General features: G+C 36.1%; 1 protein-coding gene across 1 annotated transcript in view; it reads left to right on the plus strand.

The window, feature by feature from the left end:
- ACSS3 (acyl-CoA synthetase short chain family member 3) overlaps positions 1-16,812 on the plus strand; it is a 208,562-nt gene that overhangs the window by 136,940 nt on the left and 54,810 nt on the right. Inside the window, exon 9 of the mRNA XM_056117936.1 lies at positions 254-357. Coding sequence (XP_055973911.1) covers positions 254-357 — 104 coding nt within the window. The remainder of the gene's footprint in view (positions 1-253; positions 358-16,812) is intronic.

The following is a 16,812-nucleotide window of genomic DNA, read 5'->3' on the forward strand; positions in this document are numbered from 1 at the left end:
TGTCAAAACAAGTAACTCCTCTCACCATTCATCAATACTATATACTGGTAATATGACTATTTGTCTCCACTTTGTTTTTTGGAGGGGCCATACCCACCTGTGCTCAGTGCTCACTCCTGGTAGCAAGGCTATTTTTTCTTTTTTAGAATTAATGTGATTAGAATCTACATATGTATATCTATATATTTATATATATATGAATTTATATAGATTTATTTTCAGGAACTAATTTGGATCTACTCTTCCTTTTCAGGTTCAAAACATTATTTGTGGCCGGAGAACGATGTGATGTTGAGACCCTGGAGTGGTCAAAAAAGGTCTTCAGAGTCCCAGTGCTGGACCACTGGTGGCAAACTGGTGAGCTTTTTCAAAGCATGTACTGAAGTAGTTCTCAATGCGTTATTTAAATGGTCTTATCTCTTTAATGAGAGGAGGAAGATTTGAACTATGACCATTCATTAGTCACAAAGTCAGCATATAATGGTACTGGTATAGTATAAATAAATGATTCTTTGTTTGTCCTATTGTTAAAGATAATTTCATAAACTAAATGGCATTGATGTAACCATTCTCTTGGTCCCTAGGTAAAAAGCACTGAAGACTTTTTTGCTTCTCCTACTTTGTTTCCTCTATCTAGTAAGTCACTAAATCTCACATTTTCTCTTAAAGTGTCTGTGGTCTTCATCACATATTCACTACCTTCATTACCTTTGAAGCCTTTTATCACCTCCCCTGAGTGATTCATCCTCTTCTCTCATCTTTTCACTTTCTTTTCCTATACACATTAAACATTATACCTATTTGCTTTTTTTCCCAAGTACTGTTCTGTTTTAGGATTTCCTGTGGGTCTCTGAGACCCCTTCTTGTGTTCTAAAAATATTAAATCTGTTCTGCCTTAAGGCAGACATATACTTTCCTTCATGACACTTATTATTGTATTTATGATTTATTTACTTATCTTATTCTTTGTTTTCCTCCCTCTAAATCAGGGATGTGTAACTTTTTATCTCCTACAAAGAGCATTTGGATATTTATAGCATCAATTTCAGGCCTTTCAATTCAGTCAGGGGGTGACAGCAAAAAGCCCATGAGAAGCATTGGGGTCTGTCCTATAATGAACCATTCTAGAGCACATGATTTCAAGGGCTTTATCTGACTTGGAGCCAGATGTTCCTTCTCCCTGACTAATTGACACCCAGGTAATAGAATGTAGATATAATAAGAATTTTGGTATTAAAATGTCTTTAAAACATTTATGCTTTTTGTTTCAAGAGATGTTTACGTGTCTATGTGACATAATGGTTTAGTCATTTCACAATCACACCGAGTATAGAGATTTGCTTGATTTTCTGTTGGGCCTAACACCTTCTCATACATACAGATTTCATTTTAATTTCCCCTTAATTCACTAAATTAGATCTGCTATTTTATATTAGTGGTTTTTGAATTCCTGACTTCAGAACAACTGAGCCAGAGTATACAATTTTAATGAAAAACATTAATAAAATTCCTTGCAAGAATTAGGTCTTTTTTAATTATATAGTTGGAAACTTAACTGTTTTAAATTTTAGTGTCTAAAACTTACGTGTTTGATAGACTAAAGTCTAATTCTCTTATTTTGATAATTGATTTTTTCTTTTCTTACTTGGTACTGCCTAGATATTGCTGTTGAAAAAATGTTTTCTGTGTACTTTGCAATATGAAATAAAGTGATCAGAACAGAGTATGCATTCCTTATATAAGATGAAAATCAGAAATGTATTTTCTCTTTCTATTTCTAGTTTGGTTTGTTGAAGAGACATGTCTTATGTAAATTAAGATTTATAACTATTGGGGAAAGTAAAGGGATGACAAGATTTCTTTTGGAGAAAGAATTACTTTATGAGCAAAAATAACAAAGAAATAAAGAATTTTGTGTGCTTATCAAGTTGATGCATTGATGCCCTATTCTAGGGCAATTTTATAAATTATTTTTCCTGGGGAAAAGAAGGAAAATACCTTATCATCTGTAACATAGTTTCCTTGCCTGGTAAAATGGAGGTATATTTCCCACATAAAGGCATGTCACACAAATGCTTGGGAAGTTCTGTTTTACACTTCTTAAATGTGATAGTTTTAAAATTTGTTGAAGGAAGCCAACACATTCATAAAATTATGATTCTTTAACTTTTTCTTATTGTTACCCTTGCACTTAATTGCTTGTGCATATGTATGCATTAATATACCAAAAAGCTCATTGAAGCCTAATAAATAAGCATGTGAGTTCCCTAGTGGGTTCTGTTTTTTTTTTTTAATGTGATTGCCGTTTTTTTCAGTGTACTGTTCAGTGGGAATTAATAGCTATATTATGTCAGTGCGCTGTCACTTTAATCAGCTTTGGATAGCTGCTCATTACTGTGGAAAGCATAGTGGAGTCAACTAATAATGATAGATTATTCCCATCCTCCTTTTCAATTTCATTTGATATTCTTTCCAATCAAAATATGCAGGAGTGGGAAAGCAGGTAGCTCGATAGTTTTGCATTTTATATAAGAAATTCATTCGAGGTGATGGAATGTCAGTTACTAACAGAAAATGTAGTTCAGGTCTTGATTTGTTTGCATAGGAGAGATCAGTTCATTAGTTTCAGAGAGGATGTTGTAGGGACTAATTGCAGTGATAGTGACGTTCAGCCTTTGCACTGTTCATCTTCCTTACAGTGATATCAAGTTTATCTTAAAGTGTTATCAAATTAAATCACTGTAGGGGAAAGATTATTATTAACTCAGAAAAATTAATATTCATAGAACATTCATGAATTTTGCTAATGTTTTACATATCAAATAGATGGTGGTGTGCATTCCCGTGAGGTATGCTAGTCAGTATACCTGATAACATTTGAGGTTTGACCTTCATTTGAAATTAGAGAATTATATCATTTCAGTTTTTGAGTTTCCTACAAAGTTGTTGCCATTGGCTTAGAAATTGATTTTTTAAATACAATCACACACTTATATGAGCCTTCCATACAATGTCTAATTTCTGAATTTGTTTTCTGATAATATTAATATATGTATATAAATGTGCTGCCTAATTTGGAATTAGTGATGGCTAAGTTAAATTACTAATGTATGAATAAAAATTGATTAGCTCCCGCGAGTTGAGTTGCAAGAAGCCACACTGCAGTCAGTCCATTTATATTACCATATTGTTTTTGTTAAACAAGTGAAACTTGTATTAGAAATAACAGGTTTCTAGTGAATAACATCACCCTTAGGTCTAATAGGTCTAATCGTTCCTTGATATCTGATTTAAGTAATACCTAAGATTTTAGAGTCTAAATTGGGAACGGGTTGTGAAATATTTGAAACAAATAAACTCCTCATAGAAGCATTTTACAAAAAAAAAAAAAAATCCGTGCTGTACGGTTTGATCCCCAATGCATACAAAAAATTGATTTTTCATTCTTTAAAATCTCTGAGATATGAGTGGAAGATATTTAGTAAGGTGGTCCAATCCCCGCTTTCTTATAAGATCTCCAGAGCACCACCAGGACTAACTCCTGAATGCAGAGTCAGAAATAACCCCTGAACATCTCTGGGTTTGGGCCAGGAATCAAAAATTAGGGGGAAAAAGGAACAAAAATGCACAAAATAAGGAAAAAATCTTTAAAAAAAAACAATCCAAACCTCTCAGATATTTAGCACTGGTTTTGGAGTATAAACATGTAAAACTTTAATGCTCTCATGAAGTTGTTCTTGCTAATTGTAGATATAATAGTTTACTTGATTCATGAATTTAGATAAAAGACATGTTTTTGTTCTTTCCAGATACTTTTTCTTCAGAGCACCTTATCCAACTTATTCTTAAAATGATTGAAAACATCTTGAATATTGGTCAAAATTTTCATTTTTCTATTACAGCGAGAAAAAAGAAGTATTATAATCATAATTAAAAAAAGAAACTTAAAAGTATAGATAATTGTTTTGTTAAAGTATAGAAATTGATGTACAAAATAATAAACAAAAAATTTTATTACCTTCAATTGTTTAATCACCAGAAAAAAATTTTGATGTTGTAGATTATTTTTAGAACTGAGAAAATTTTCCAGAAATGAGAACTAAGCACAATTTTAGAAAGAACTTTTGGTAAAGTGCATGGTGTCCTTTGCAAGATGTTACTTTTCTGATTTAACCTGACCTAAAAAAGAACTTGTTTTCTTACTAGTGAATGATCTAGCACATGCCAAAAAAATTCCTTAATTTTTATAAACTAAACCTAAACTGCAGTAGATTTTCCTTCTGGTGGATTTCTTCTCTTTCTTTCTTGTTCTTTGTTTTTCTTTCTCCTTTCCCTCTATTCCATCTCTTTGTCTTTCTGCCTTTGTCATTCTCTCTCTCCCTCTCTTTTCCTCTCTCCCTCTCCCCCTTCACTCTTTCTTCCTCCCTCTCTCTCTCCCCTTCCTTCCCTCTCCCCTCCCTTCCTCCTCTCATCTTCAGGTTTTCTATACAATATGAGATGCTGGTTGAGAAATTGTTATAATAAAACATTGTAGTTTCATTTTTTAATGTTAATTTAATCCTCGTAGAAATAATTTCTTCTTGTGTGCTAGAGAGATAGTACAGCAGTGGGACACTTGCCTTGTGAGCAACTGACCTGATTTCAATTCCCTGAATATGGTCACCTGAAGCCCCTCCAGGAGTGATTCTAAGTAAGCCCAACCTCAGCAGATTGTAGTCCAAACCAACCAAGCGACCAAAGAAAGTACGTTGTTTGTTTTTCTTTTGGCCAGTTAGTTGAAGGTTAAATTTGTAAAGTTAATATACTCAAAATCCACAAAAGCTTTCATAAGAGCCTATTTGGTAAAGGGTTTATATCAAATTTATATCAAATGAATTTATGCTTCTTTCCATTTACTGTCACACAACATTTGTGCGGCTCCCTGTAGATAATGTAGAGCTTAAATTAAAAATATTTCAAGTGGGGCTTGAACGATAGTGCAGTAGATAAGGCGCTTGCCTGGCAAGCAGCTGACTCTGGTTTGATCCCTGGCTACCTATAAGGTCTCTAGAGTCTCCAGGAGTGATCACGACTTCAGAGCTGGGAGTGAGCCCTGAGCACTGCCAGATGTGGCCCCCGGACAAGCAAACTAAAACCAAGAAATATGTCAAGTCACTGAAATCCAGGAGGAAATCATAAAGCAATTGAAGTGATATCTACCGATGTGAACAATAGTTGATGATTTTTTTTTAGTTGATGATGATAGTTTTTGTTTGCTTAGTTTCTGTTATTTAGTGGACCAGGAAAATTCTTCAGAGAAGTTCAAAACCCCTAGAGTGATTTTGATGAAATAAAAAAAAAGGTAGTCACCTAATGGAATGATACATTGCTGATGATTAAAGTTATTGATTTTACTTTATCTGTCTTAAGCCATCATTTCTGAGTTCTTATATCTTGAAGTAATCACAGTATTTCTCTCACTGACTGATTGAACTGCTGTCGTTTTAATTGCAATTGCCAGTTGTTAAGAAATAGTATTCTATATATAGTCTAAGTCCTCTTTGGAGGAGGCAGAATCTGTTAATTTTGGATTTTATTAAAGTGGACTGAAAGCTCCAGCAAACTTTAATCATACTAGTTCTTAAATCAAAATAATTGATTCTAAAGGCAGGCATGCTGTAATACCATACTATTAAAATGTGTCAAGGATACTTGACATGATTATCCTTACTTTTTCACAGTTTGGTAAGAAATAGACTTTGTGAGAATGAACGAATGGTATAATCATTTAAACTACAAAAACTGGTTAGGTTGGCCAAATTTATCCTTAGCCTTAAATATATTTAGAGAACTTTTCTTAGTTAAGAATTTTATGATGACACAACCTTACTTTTAAAAATCCATAAAGTGAAATAATTAAAGGGTTAAGCTTACATTTATAGTAACTGTATTGTTTATAAAAATAGCACATATCACTGAATGATGAAATAAGAATTAACTATCATTAAATAGAGGATTTTAGGTTGTTACATTAAGCAGAAATCTCTAAGGTAATGCTACAAACTCAAATATATTGTTGTGTTATTTCTCCTAAGTAATATAACCATAATATCACTAGGATTTGAAATCAGATACATAGAGTATCAAAGTTTAAGCCATTTTCTTCCCTTTGGCCTATTCTGCTGGTGCATTTGCATTTTTCAGACATTCCTCTGTGATGTATGTCAGTTGATATACATATTATAAAATATATTTGCCAATTTGTAATTCTAATTTTTTCTACAGTGGGAGTTTTTTTTAATCTTTGTAATTCAACACTTGAAACGTTATCACTTATTATTTCAGCCTTTTAAAATAATTTTACAACTATGGCTCAATGTACGATTTTTGAGAACATACTTCATGTATCATGCACAAGCTTGTATATTTTTTTCTGCAGATTACCCTCTTAGGATATAGGCATGAGAGACTGTACAGCTAACATGACAGTGAAGAAATGCTATTTTGGCAACTTTACCTGAGGATTCTATTATTTAAAAATATGTTATTTTCTGATTTGAGTGGCAGTAACCACTAGAAAACACTCCTGCAGCTGTGGATTTGGAGTAAAATAGTTCTAGGCAAAGACAAAATGCCGCCTTCCTAAACTTTACTTTTCAAACATTTGTAATTCTGTGCTTCTGGGTTTTATTAAATGATTTTGGAATCCATCAGATCTGGGTTATGGCTGTAGGGTTCCATCAATGCACAGCCCTACATTGAACTTGACTACTGAAACACACACTGTAGAATTTGAGAACTGGTTTGGTCTATGCCCTATCAGTTGAGCTCTCAGAATACCCTCTGCCTATTTAAAATATGATAAATCACTACACAACTGATAATTTTGGTTTATTTTAGGATTATATTAAAGCTTTTGATTTATTCTTCATAGAAAAGATATGAGAAGAACCAGAGAAATAGTACAGTGGGTGGGAAGCCTGCTTGGCACATAGCCATCTTTGTTTGATCCAAAGCTCCAGTATGGTGTTCCAAACCTCACTGAGTGATCCTTGAGTGCAGAGCCAGGAGTAAGCCCTAAACACTTTTGGGTATGCCATCCCCAGCAAAAGAAAAAGAAAGAAAGAAAGAAAGAAAGAAAGAAAGGAAGGAAGGAAGGAAGGAAGGAAGGAAGGAAGGAAGGAAGGAAGGAAGGAAAGGAAGGAAGGAAGGAAAGAGAGAGAGAGAAAAGGAAAGACATATTAAATCATTTAGCATGAGAATTCGTGTTAGAAGAAACCATGATATCTGTGTAAGGTTCAGTTATTAATGTTGTTGGTCTCCATCTGGTAAGATAGAGAAAGAGCTCTGATGTCATTTTTGCTGTTACATGACAACATTTTTTCCTCATTTATAGCAGTCTTCTGTAGTTGGTAATTTTTTACTGATAATTTAAGGTGAGACAGGAATAATTTATCAATATATGAAACAGCTTGCATCTGTATAATTGCTTTCTGAAATCTTTATGCTCATTATTTTATTAGTGGTAAAGTTTTGATAAGATGTTACTCACTGAGAAATTGATTAATAGTATAAACGTTGTCTGATCTTTTAAATACCTATTCTAATTTTACTCCCCTTGGTAAGAATCACATTTCACCCACAGTCCAAAGCTGAAGAATAAATCACCTTTATATACATTTTGGGCATGGGATAGTGTTTTGGCCACACCCTGCTGTGCTCTGGGTTCATTTCTGGCCGTATGCTCACTTCTAATGGTACTGGGGCGATCAGTTCTGGTGGTACCAGGGATCATATGAGACGCCAGAGATTAATTCAAGGCCTCAAACATGAAACCAGGTACTCAGTCCATCTCTCCAATTTGATATGTCTATTCTTATACATTCTGCAGTTTTACCTAACCCAGCTGCTGTAGATTTATGAGTCTGTTCAGTGATCACACACAGTTCCAGGTAGTGGGTTGGTAAAAGAGTTGAATAAGACCAGTGTCTTGCAGCTCAAATTAATGATCTGCTCCCAGTATAGTGTTAGGCTGCTTTGAATTAAATGTTTTCCTCTGTAGTCATACCATCTAGTGAACGCAAAGATTAAATTGATTTTCTTTCACTGGGTACATCTCACTGTTTCTGCTTTCTTTTTGCTTCCACTGTTCAAGTTATTTATAGCTCAGGGTATAGATTCAGAGAGAATGGATTCTTTACAAATTGCCTCCGTGGCCATCAGGATGCTGTGATTAATATGACTCAGTGGTACTAGGTTGCAAAATTGATTTAGTTCCAGGATTTCAGTTCTCTGCATGGGCCACCGACTTCCAAATCCATACTGCTGCATAAGTAGTATTTCGAAATTCACAGTGGAGACAAAATGCCAAGTATTCCCAGGGAGCAGGAGCTTTTGATTCCAGAGCTTTTGTAATCCTGCTCCTCTGCCTTTCCTCGCTGCCATGCCCATCTCCACTTCCTTCTGTGTATCTTTCCATTGTCAGCCAGAACCCAAGCGGTTGTTCCAGATAATTCCCTTTTCTCTTTCACCCCACATTCAAACCATCACTAAGACTTTTAGATTCCAAATAGCACACATCATAATTTAATCTTTGCCAGATTGCCAGACCACCAATATCTGCTCTCTTCCTCTGTGTTGGCATTCTTAATTAATTCTTCTAGTTTGCAAGCAAAGAAACTTCTAAAGTGCAATTTTAAATAATCATCTCTGCTGAACTTGCCTGTGTCTCCAGTTGTCCCTGGAGTATATAATATTTCTTAGGGACATACAGAAGGTACTTTGTGATCAGCCTCTGCTCATCTCTTTCACTTAGGCTCTTATTTGTCTCCCTTAGTCCACCCCAAGCTTTGGCCTGCTGAATAAGGGGCAATCCCAGAATACTCCAATTTCTCAACCTTTATTTCTGCTGCTATTTATGTTTGGCATTTCTTCTGCCCTTACCACTCCACCCACCCACTTGTCACCGATGCCTTTCTTTGAGTTGACTATATTTCATAAACATTTATTGAAATACTGACCTTTGAATATCCTTTTTAGGATAAAAAGATTATAATAGAGTTTCAATAATAACTACATGTAATTTTTATTTTTCTTTAGTTTTATTTCTCCTGATCATTTTGGGATTTTATTTCATGCTTTGGTATTTTTTCTCCCTTCCTTCCTTCCTTCCTTCCTTCCTTCCTTCCTTCCTTCCTTCCTTCCTTCCCTCCCTCCCTCCCTCCCTCCCTCCCTCCCTCCCTCCCTCCCTCCCTCCCTCCCTTCCTTCCTTCCTTCCTTCCTTCCTTCCTTCCTTCCTTCCTTCCTTCCTTCCTTCCTTCCTTCCTTCCTTCCTTCCTGTAGATTTATGAGTCTGTTCAGTGATCACACACAGTTCCAGGTAGTGAGAGTTGAATAAGACCAGTGTCTTGCAGCTCAAATTATCTGCAATCTGGTTATGCCATCCCCAGCAAAAGAAAAAGAAGAAAGAAAGAAAGAAAGAAAGAAAGAAAGAAAGAAAGAAAGAAAGAAAGAAAGAAAGGAAGGAAGGAAGGGAGAGTAAAGGAAAGACATATTAAATCACTGAATTTGTGTTAGGAGAAACATGAGAATTTGTGTTAGGAGAAACCATGACATACATCCTTCCTTCCTTCCTTCCTTCCTTCCTTCCTTCCTTCCTTCCTTCCTTCCTTCCTTCCTTCTTCCTCTCCTTCTCTCACTCCCTCACTCCCTCTCTCCTCCTGTCCTCCCTCCAGTCCCTTCCTCTTTCCTTCCTTCCTCCCTTTATTTTTCGTCCTCCCTTCTTTTTGTAAACTTATCTTTATTTTTTTTATTAAAGCACCATGATTTACAATGTCATTCATAGTTGGATTACAGATATACAAAGTTTTTCAACTAATCTTGTCACTAGTGTCAACTTCCCTCTTCCATCATTCCCAGGTTCTTTCTTTTACTCTCATCCTCAGCCCCTGCCTGCCATCATGACAGGCATCTTTTTTTTTTTTTGATTGTTAAAGCTTGAATCTCATGATTTCAGTGTGTTGACTCTAGTTTGTATATTTATCTCTATAATTCCTATTTATCACTCAGTATCTGAAACCCCTTAACCTTTGCCCCTTGTTGCATCTCATGTCCCCCCCAACCCTCCCCTCCTACCACCGCTTGATTTTTTTCCTTCTCCTTTCTATATTCTGGGGCCAAGGGTGATATAGGTACCTTTAAACCTTTAAACCACTGCACATCTTCATCCAGTTATTCTAAATCACATAGGAGATATTATCCTGTGTTTATCCCCCTTCTGACTTCATATAATATATCTTACAGTTCCATCCATGTTGCAGTGAATTGCATGGTTTTATTATTCCTTATAGTATACCATTGTGTATATATGCCACATTTTATTTAGACACATAGTATGAGTCCAAATATTAGCCATTGTACTGAGTATTGCAATAAATAATGGTGTGCATATATCCTTTTGAATGAATGTTTTTCTCTTCTGGGGTAAGATATTCCAAGGTAGAACTGCTGAGTCAAAGAAGCAGTTCAATTTTAAGTTTACAGAGCATCCCCTGTACCGTTTTCTGTAAGGGCCGGGCCATACAACATTCCCATCGACAGTGGATGAAAGTTCCTTTTTCACCACATTCCCATCAACACACCATGCACAATGATGTACTTACTCTTTAGAAAAACCTTCCCAGAGCACAACTGTTAGGAACTGGAGTGTATTTGGTCCTGCTGATCTAAATGACTCCTAAGCACATAGGAAGAATCTAAAGTGTAGGCTAGGAGTATTGTTTTCATCCAATTATATGCATAATTCTCTAAGAATCTCACTCATTCTCTTTTGAATGCATTGTGACATTGTTAATAAGTTTGAATGTCTCTATTACTATGTTACAGAATTACTCTAAATCCAGTCCATTATAAGGATAACCCTTTCTTGTGACTTTTTTAGACCAGGAGAAAGGGAGAACTCAGTCAGGGATTTTGTGCATTGTGTGTTACTAATTGAGACTATTCAAACAATATTTAGTGCCAAAAGACTCCACCACTCAATAGAAGGGTCCCAGAGCTTCATTATCTTGCCTGGGAATTCTGATGGACTAAACTCAACTGGACTATTGTCTGGAAGTGTGAGGTGGCACTTTTAGCTTGGTCAATACACGGAATGGATCACCATTCATGTTTCAGAAACAATTTGTAACTTTAAAAAAATGTTCTAATTCCAATACAGAGACTATTCACAAAATCTACGTATTAGTTGGAGGATTATCAAACAAACTGGGTTACTTTTAATCTGCCTGAGAGCTTCTCAGATATGCTAGGGATACCCCTGCCTCAGGACCTTTGCACATGTGATACCTTTTCCTTGCAAGTGTGTATTTTTTATCTCTAAATATGAATGTGTAGTATATTTTCTCACTTCTTTTTATTTTCTTCTAGAGACAAGATTTTCATTTATTTTCACCACTTAATTAACTTAGCATTTATCCATACAAATTTCTGTTAACTGGGTTATATGTCAAAATGGATTCAAAGATGTCAAAGAAAGGGACCCCCCATTTTAAACACAATTTCAAATCTTAATGATATTATATGGCTGTTGCCTGATTAATGACATGATATAAACTTGTTCTTAAAAATAAACTAGACTATAATTGATATTCACAAAAGTTTTGAGTGTGTATAACTTTTTTTAAACACAGTTATTTACTTTGGTATCTGAAGAAGGTGTAAATGGAGCTGGTGCTGAAGTCTGCAAAACATCTTTGTGATATTTTCCTAGTATGTCCTCACTTTTTCACACATGTCACATATAAGGGAGCCATTTCCAAATGCGCAGTCTAAAATCCCCCTCACCACATCAAATTCTTAGTCCGCTAAGAAATGATCAACTTATAAGTTGCCATGTGTTATTCTTATATTTGCTTATTATTTGTCCAAACTGGAATGTGAGGTTGTTACAGTAAAGATCTTGATCAATTTTGTTTATTTTTCTATCCTCAACATCTAATAGATTATAGCTACTAATAAACATTTGCTAATGTAGGTGTATCTCCAACACAAATTCATTTACAAATATAAGAGCCTTTTACAAGAATTTTATTATTATCCTGAGAGCCATTTTGGGTAATTTCTATTTCCGTTACTTCCCCTATTCTATATGAAAACCTCACAATTAGTAAGCAGTGTTGTGTATTTCATTCTTGTGTATTTCATTCTTCAACTCTGTAGGAAGTGTGTGGACTTCTGCAAGTGGTTGACATTTTCTGGGTCAGAATTGAACAGTTTTTTTTTTCATTAATTCATTAATTTTATTTATTTTTATTAGTGAAACACCATGAGGTACAGTTGTAGACTTACAAACTTTCATGCTTGGGTTTCAGTCATACAATGATCGAGTACCCATCCCTCTACCAGTGCCCATTCTCCACCACCAATGATCCCAGAGTCCTCCCACTCCTCCACCCCATCCCCTCCCCACCCACCCTGCCTTTGTGGCAGGGCATTCCCTTTTGCTCTCTCTTTCCTTTAGGGTGTTGTGGTGACAAATACATTTTCAGGCTTAATTTTTATAGTTTGGGGCCTAGACCTATAGTAATGTTAGGGTTAGTGGTTAAGATACCTGTGTTAGAATTGAACAGTTTTTCATCTGCAAAAAGGTTATTTCCTTCTCCCTCTCTACTGGTTTGTATGAAATTCAAGAATATCAACAGTGCTGGGGCTAGAGTGATTATACAAAAGATTGGGCATTTGCCTTGCAACACAGCTGACCTGGATTCAATCCCTGGCATCTAAATAGTCTACTGAGCACTGCAAGGTGTGACTCAAAAAAAAAAATAAAAAGAGCCAAAAAAAAAAAATAAAAGGAATATCAACAGGGGACTTTTGTATGTGCACTGGCAATTCTTACCAACTACTGTGTCCTCAGTACTTAAATATATATTTATATATAAATATTTTATTAAGCAATACTATAGCACAGCGGGTAGGGCGTTCGCCTTACACGCGGCCAACATGGCCGACCCGAGTTCGATTCCTCCGCCCCTCTCGGAGAGCCCGGCAAGCTACCGAGAGTATTCGATATGCCAGACACAGTAACAACAAGGTCTCCAATGGAGACGTTACTGGGCCCGCTCTAGCAAATCGACGATCAACGGGAGGGCCTTTACCTTTATATATATTATATATATACATATATATATATATATATATATATATTTAGTGCCTTTCCTCTACTTAGGCTTATGAGAATTACAAATTTTTTCACTTTGGGAAATGAGTTTTTATTAAAATTATATGTACTCATTTATACATAATATATACTATTTATATATAAAATTTATATATATATATATATACATAGGGCTGGAGCAATAGCACAGCGGTAGGGCATTTGCCTTGCACGCAGCCAACATGGCCGACCCGAGTTCGATTCCTCCGCCCCTCTCGGAGAGCCTGGCAAGCTACTGAGAGTATCTCGCCTACACGGCAGAGCCTGGCAAGCTCCCTGTGATGTATTCGATATGCCAGACACAGTAACAACAAAGTCTCCAATGGAGACATTACTGGGCCCGCTCGAGCAAATCGATGATCAACGGGAGGGCCTTTACCTTTTACCTTTATATACATACATATAATTGATTCATCATGAGCAATTCAGTAACAAAGTTGTTCAGGATTGGATTTCATTAATACAATGTTCCATCACTCATTCTATGGTTAGTGTACATCTGTACATTTCCCACCACCAATGTCCCCATTTTCGCTCCTTCCCCCTTCCCCTAGCCCACTTCCAAAGCAGGCTCGTTTCTTCCTTTTTACTCTCTCTCACGATCTCTCTTTATCTTTCCTTTTGGGATTATGGTTTGCAATACATGTTCTGAAAGGTAATTATGTTTGTCCCTTTACCTATTTTAGCATAGAATTATAGCTTTAAAAATTTATTTAAATAACACACTAAGTATCAAGGTGGAGTGAAGCATTAATATTACTAAGAAAAAGTGGAATTTTTCTCTTTTACTATGTAGTTCAATGTAGATAAAAATGTATCTATATACCTTACTCTTCATAACCTTTAACACTCTGCTTTCTTCTCCTTGGTTGGCATCAATGTAGAAAAAAAAACATGCTATGAGTTGGTGTGGATATTTTGTGTTTCCAAGAGTAGGTGTCTTTGCAAAAAGATTTTTACACAAAGTGGCCCGCTCTTTCTTTCTTTCTTTCTTTCTTTCTTTCTTTCTTTCTTTCTTTCTTTCTTCCTTTCTTATCTTTCTTTCTTTCTTTCTTAAAGTAGTTCATGATATTTGATTAAATTTAATATTCAAGCACCATTATGTCTTCCCACCACATATTTCGGATGTTTCCATCCTGAACCCCAACCCCTGCCCCAAAGCAGAACCAAAATAATAATTTGTATTGTTCGTTATGAAAAAACTGCTGAAACTGCTACAAAAAAGTTTCCTTAGGGGAAAGAGTGTGAATATTTTTGTATTTCTCCCAGTAACCATTAAGCCCTTCTATAAGAGATGACTAACATGTTGTTAAAGGTTAACAACATGCCTTGTGTGTTTAAATATATACATATATGTATATATATATATATCTGTAAAAAAATGATTTCCCTCTAAGACTGATTGCCTCCCACTTTAAACCCCATCATATGCAGTGCGGTACTCTTGGAGTATGGGTGGAGTGAGGCATGAGTTGTTGTGCGGTTGTGAATGCAGCTGCGTAGTCCAGGAATAGGTTTACTCGTGGGTCCGGCTCAGCCCGAGCATGTAGAGAGGTGGCCATGAACATGGCAGTAGTTGAGTTCTGGAGGTTTTCAGCTGCTGGGGCTGGGTCTCTTCGGGCGGGAGGGCGTCTCACTCATCCCCCTCCGGGCCGCCCTGAATGAAACAGTCTGGCATGGGGTTGGGTAGCATGGTTAAGGCATGTGTCATGTTATATTCCCTTCCAGGAGAGAAGAACATGTGACTCTAGATCATTGTGGTCAATGACAATACTTTTCTTCTTTTTTTTTTTATTTGCTTTTTTGGGTTACACCCAGCAATGCAAAGGGATTACTCTTGACTCTGCACTCAGGAATTACTCCTGGCGGTGCTGGTGAACCATATGGGATGCTGGGAATCAAACCTGGGTTGGCCGCATGCAAGGCAAATGCCCTGCACGCTGTGCTATCACTCCAGCCCCAATTATTTTCTTAAAAGAACTGACTTTATTTTTCCTGGAGGCTTCGTAGTATTCCATTGTGTAGGTGTGCCATAGTTTTTTTTATTCAGTCTTCTGTTCTCAGGTTCTTGAGTTGTTTTCAGATTCTGGCCATTGTGGATAATGCTTCAATGAACATAGAAGTGTCGATGTCTTTTCTGTGGGTGTGTTTTTGGGCCCCCAAAGCATATTCCCTGAAGTGGTATTGCTGCATCCTGTGGAAGCTCAATTTCTAGTTATTTTGAGGAATGCCCATATTATTTTCCAAAAAGGCTAGACTAGTCAGCATTTCTACCAATGATGAATGACAGTTCCTTTCTCCCCACATCCAAATCAGCACCTCTTGTTCTTCTTGTGCTTTTTATTTATTCTTATTGTTGTTTTTGATTGGTGAGTAATGTAGACCACTTTTCATGTGCCTTTTAGGTAGTTCTATTGTTTTTAAAAGAAGTTTATGGTCATTTCTTCTCCTCATTTTTGATGGGGTTGGATATTTTTCCTTGTAAGGTTCTACCAGTGCCTTATTTATTTTTGGTATTAACCAATTGGGTATTATCTCATTCTGTGGGCTGTCTTTGTATTATGGTACTCTTTCTTTTAAGTTGTAGAAGGTTCTTAATTTAATGTTTAATGAACATTAAACTTAGTTTAATGAACCTTATGGATTCACATCTGATTTGAGATCTTTAATTCATTTTGATCTGATTTCTGTGCTAAGCATTAATGGACATGAAGAGTATTGTTCTGAGTGAAATGAGTCAGAGGGACAGACAGAATGAAAGCACTCATGTGTGGGATATTAAAAAAAATACAAACATGGTATGAGACTAATACACAAGGACAGTAGAAACAAGGGCCAGGGAGACTGGTCCATGGTTGGAAGCTTGTCACAAGTAGTGTATGTCTGTGGGTTGGGGGCAGTTAGGCTAGAGAAGGGAGCACTATGATAGTTGGAAATTATCCCGATGTAAGAGAACTGAGTGCTGAAAGTACATAAAGAAACAAACGGGATAATCTTTCAGTACCTTCATTGCAGACCATAATGTGCAAAAGGAAAGAGAGAGAGAAAGGGAGAAAAAGAAGAAAAGTTCTTCTATAGAGGCAGGCTGGGTTGGAGGTGGTGAGAGGGAACCTGGGGGTATTGTGTGAAAACCTGTGAAGGGGCAGATGTTGGAACATTATATGATTGAAATTCAATTGTGAACAACTTTAAAACTGTGTATCTCATGGTGAGTCAATTAAATAATTTTTTAACAGAAAGAAAATATTATTAGTTTTTCACTCACAGGGTGACATTTGGATTTTCTGGCTCCCTAGTAGCTGCTAACCAGTTAATTATAATCTGGCAAGTGTGAAACAGATATTTCTTTAGAATATTATTGGACTGGACCTTGTGGAGACTTTAGGATTTTGGTGGAAGTCTTGCCACATTCCTGCAGGCTTCCCGTATTTAAAAAGTTCTATTTGTGAATGAGCTTGAGAATCAATATGTTCATATATTAGGTGTATGAGCATATGTGTATGTGTTGGTGGTACATGGATTAGTCCTTAGTCTCAGGATGTTCAAGGTACAAAGAAAAGCTAAAATTAATCTAACAATCTTTATAATCTTTCTAATCTTAAATTGTGCAGATT

Source organism: Sorex fumeus, unplaced genomic scaffold, assembly GCF_029834395.1.
Source record: "Sorex fumeus unplaced genomic scaffold, SorFum_2.1 ptg000003l, whole genome shotgun sequence".
Classification (NCBI taxonomy): domain Eukaryota; kingdom Metazoa; phylum Chordata; class Mammalia; order Eulipotyphla; family Soricidae; genus Sorex; species Sorex fumeus.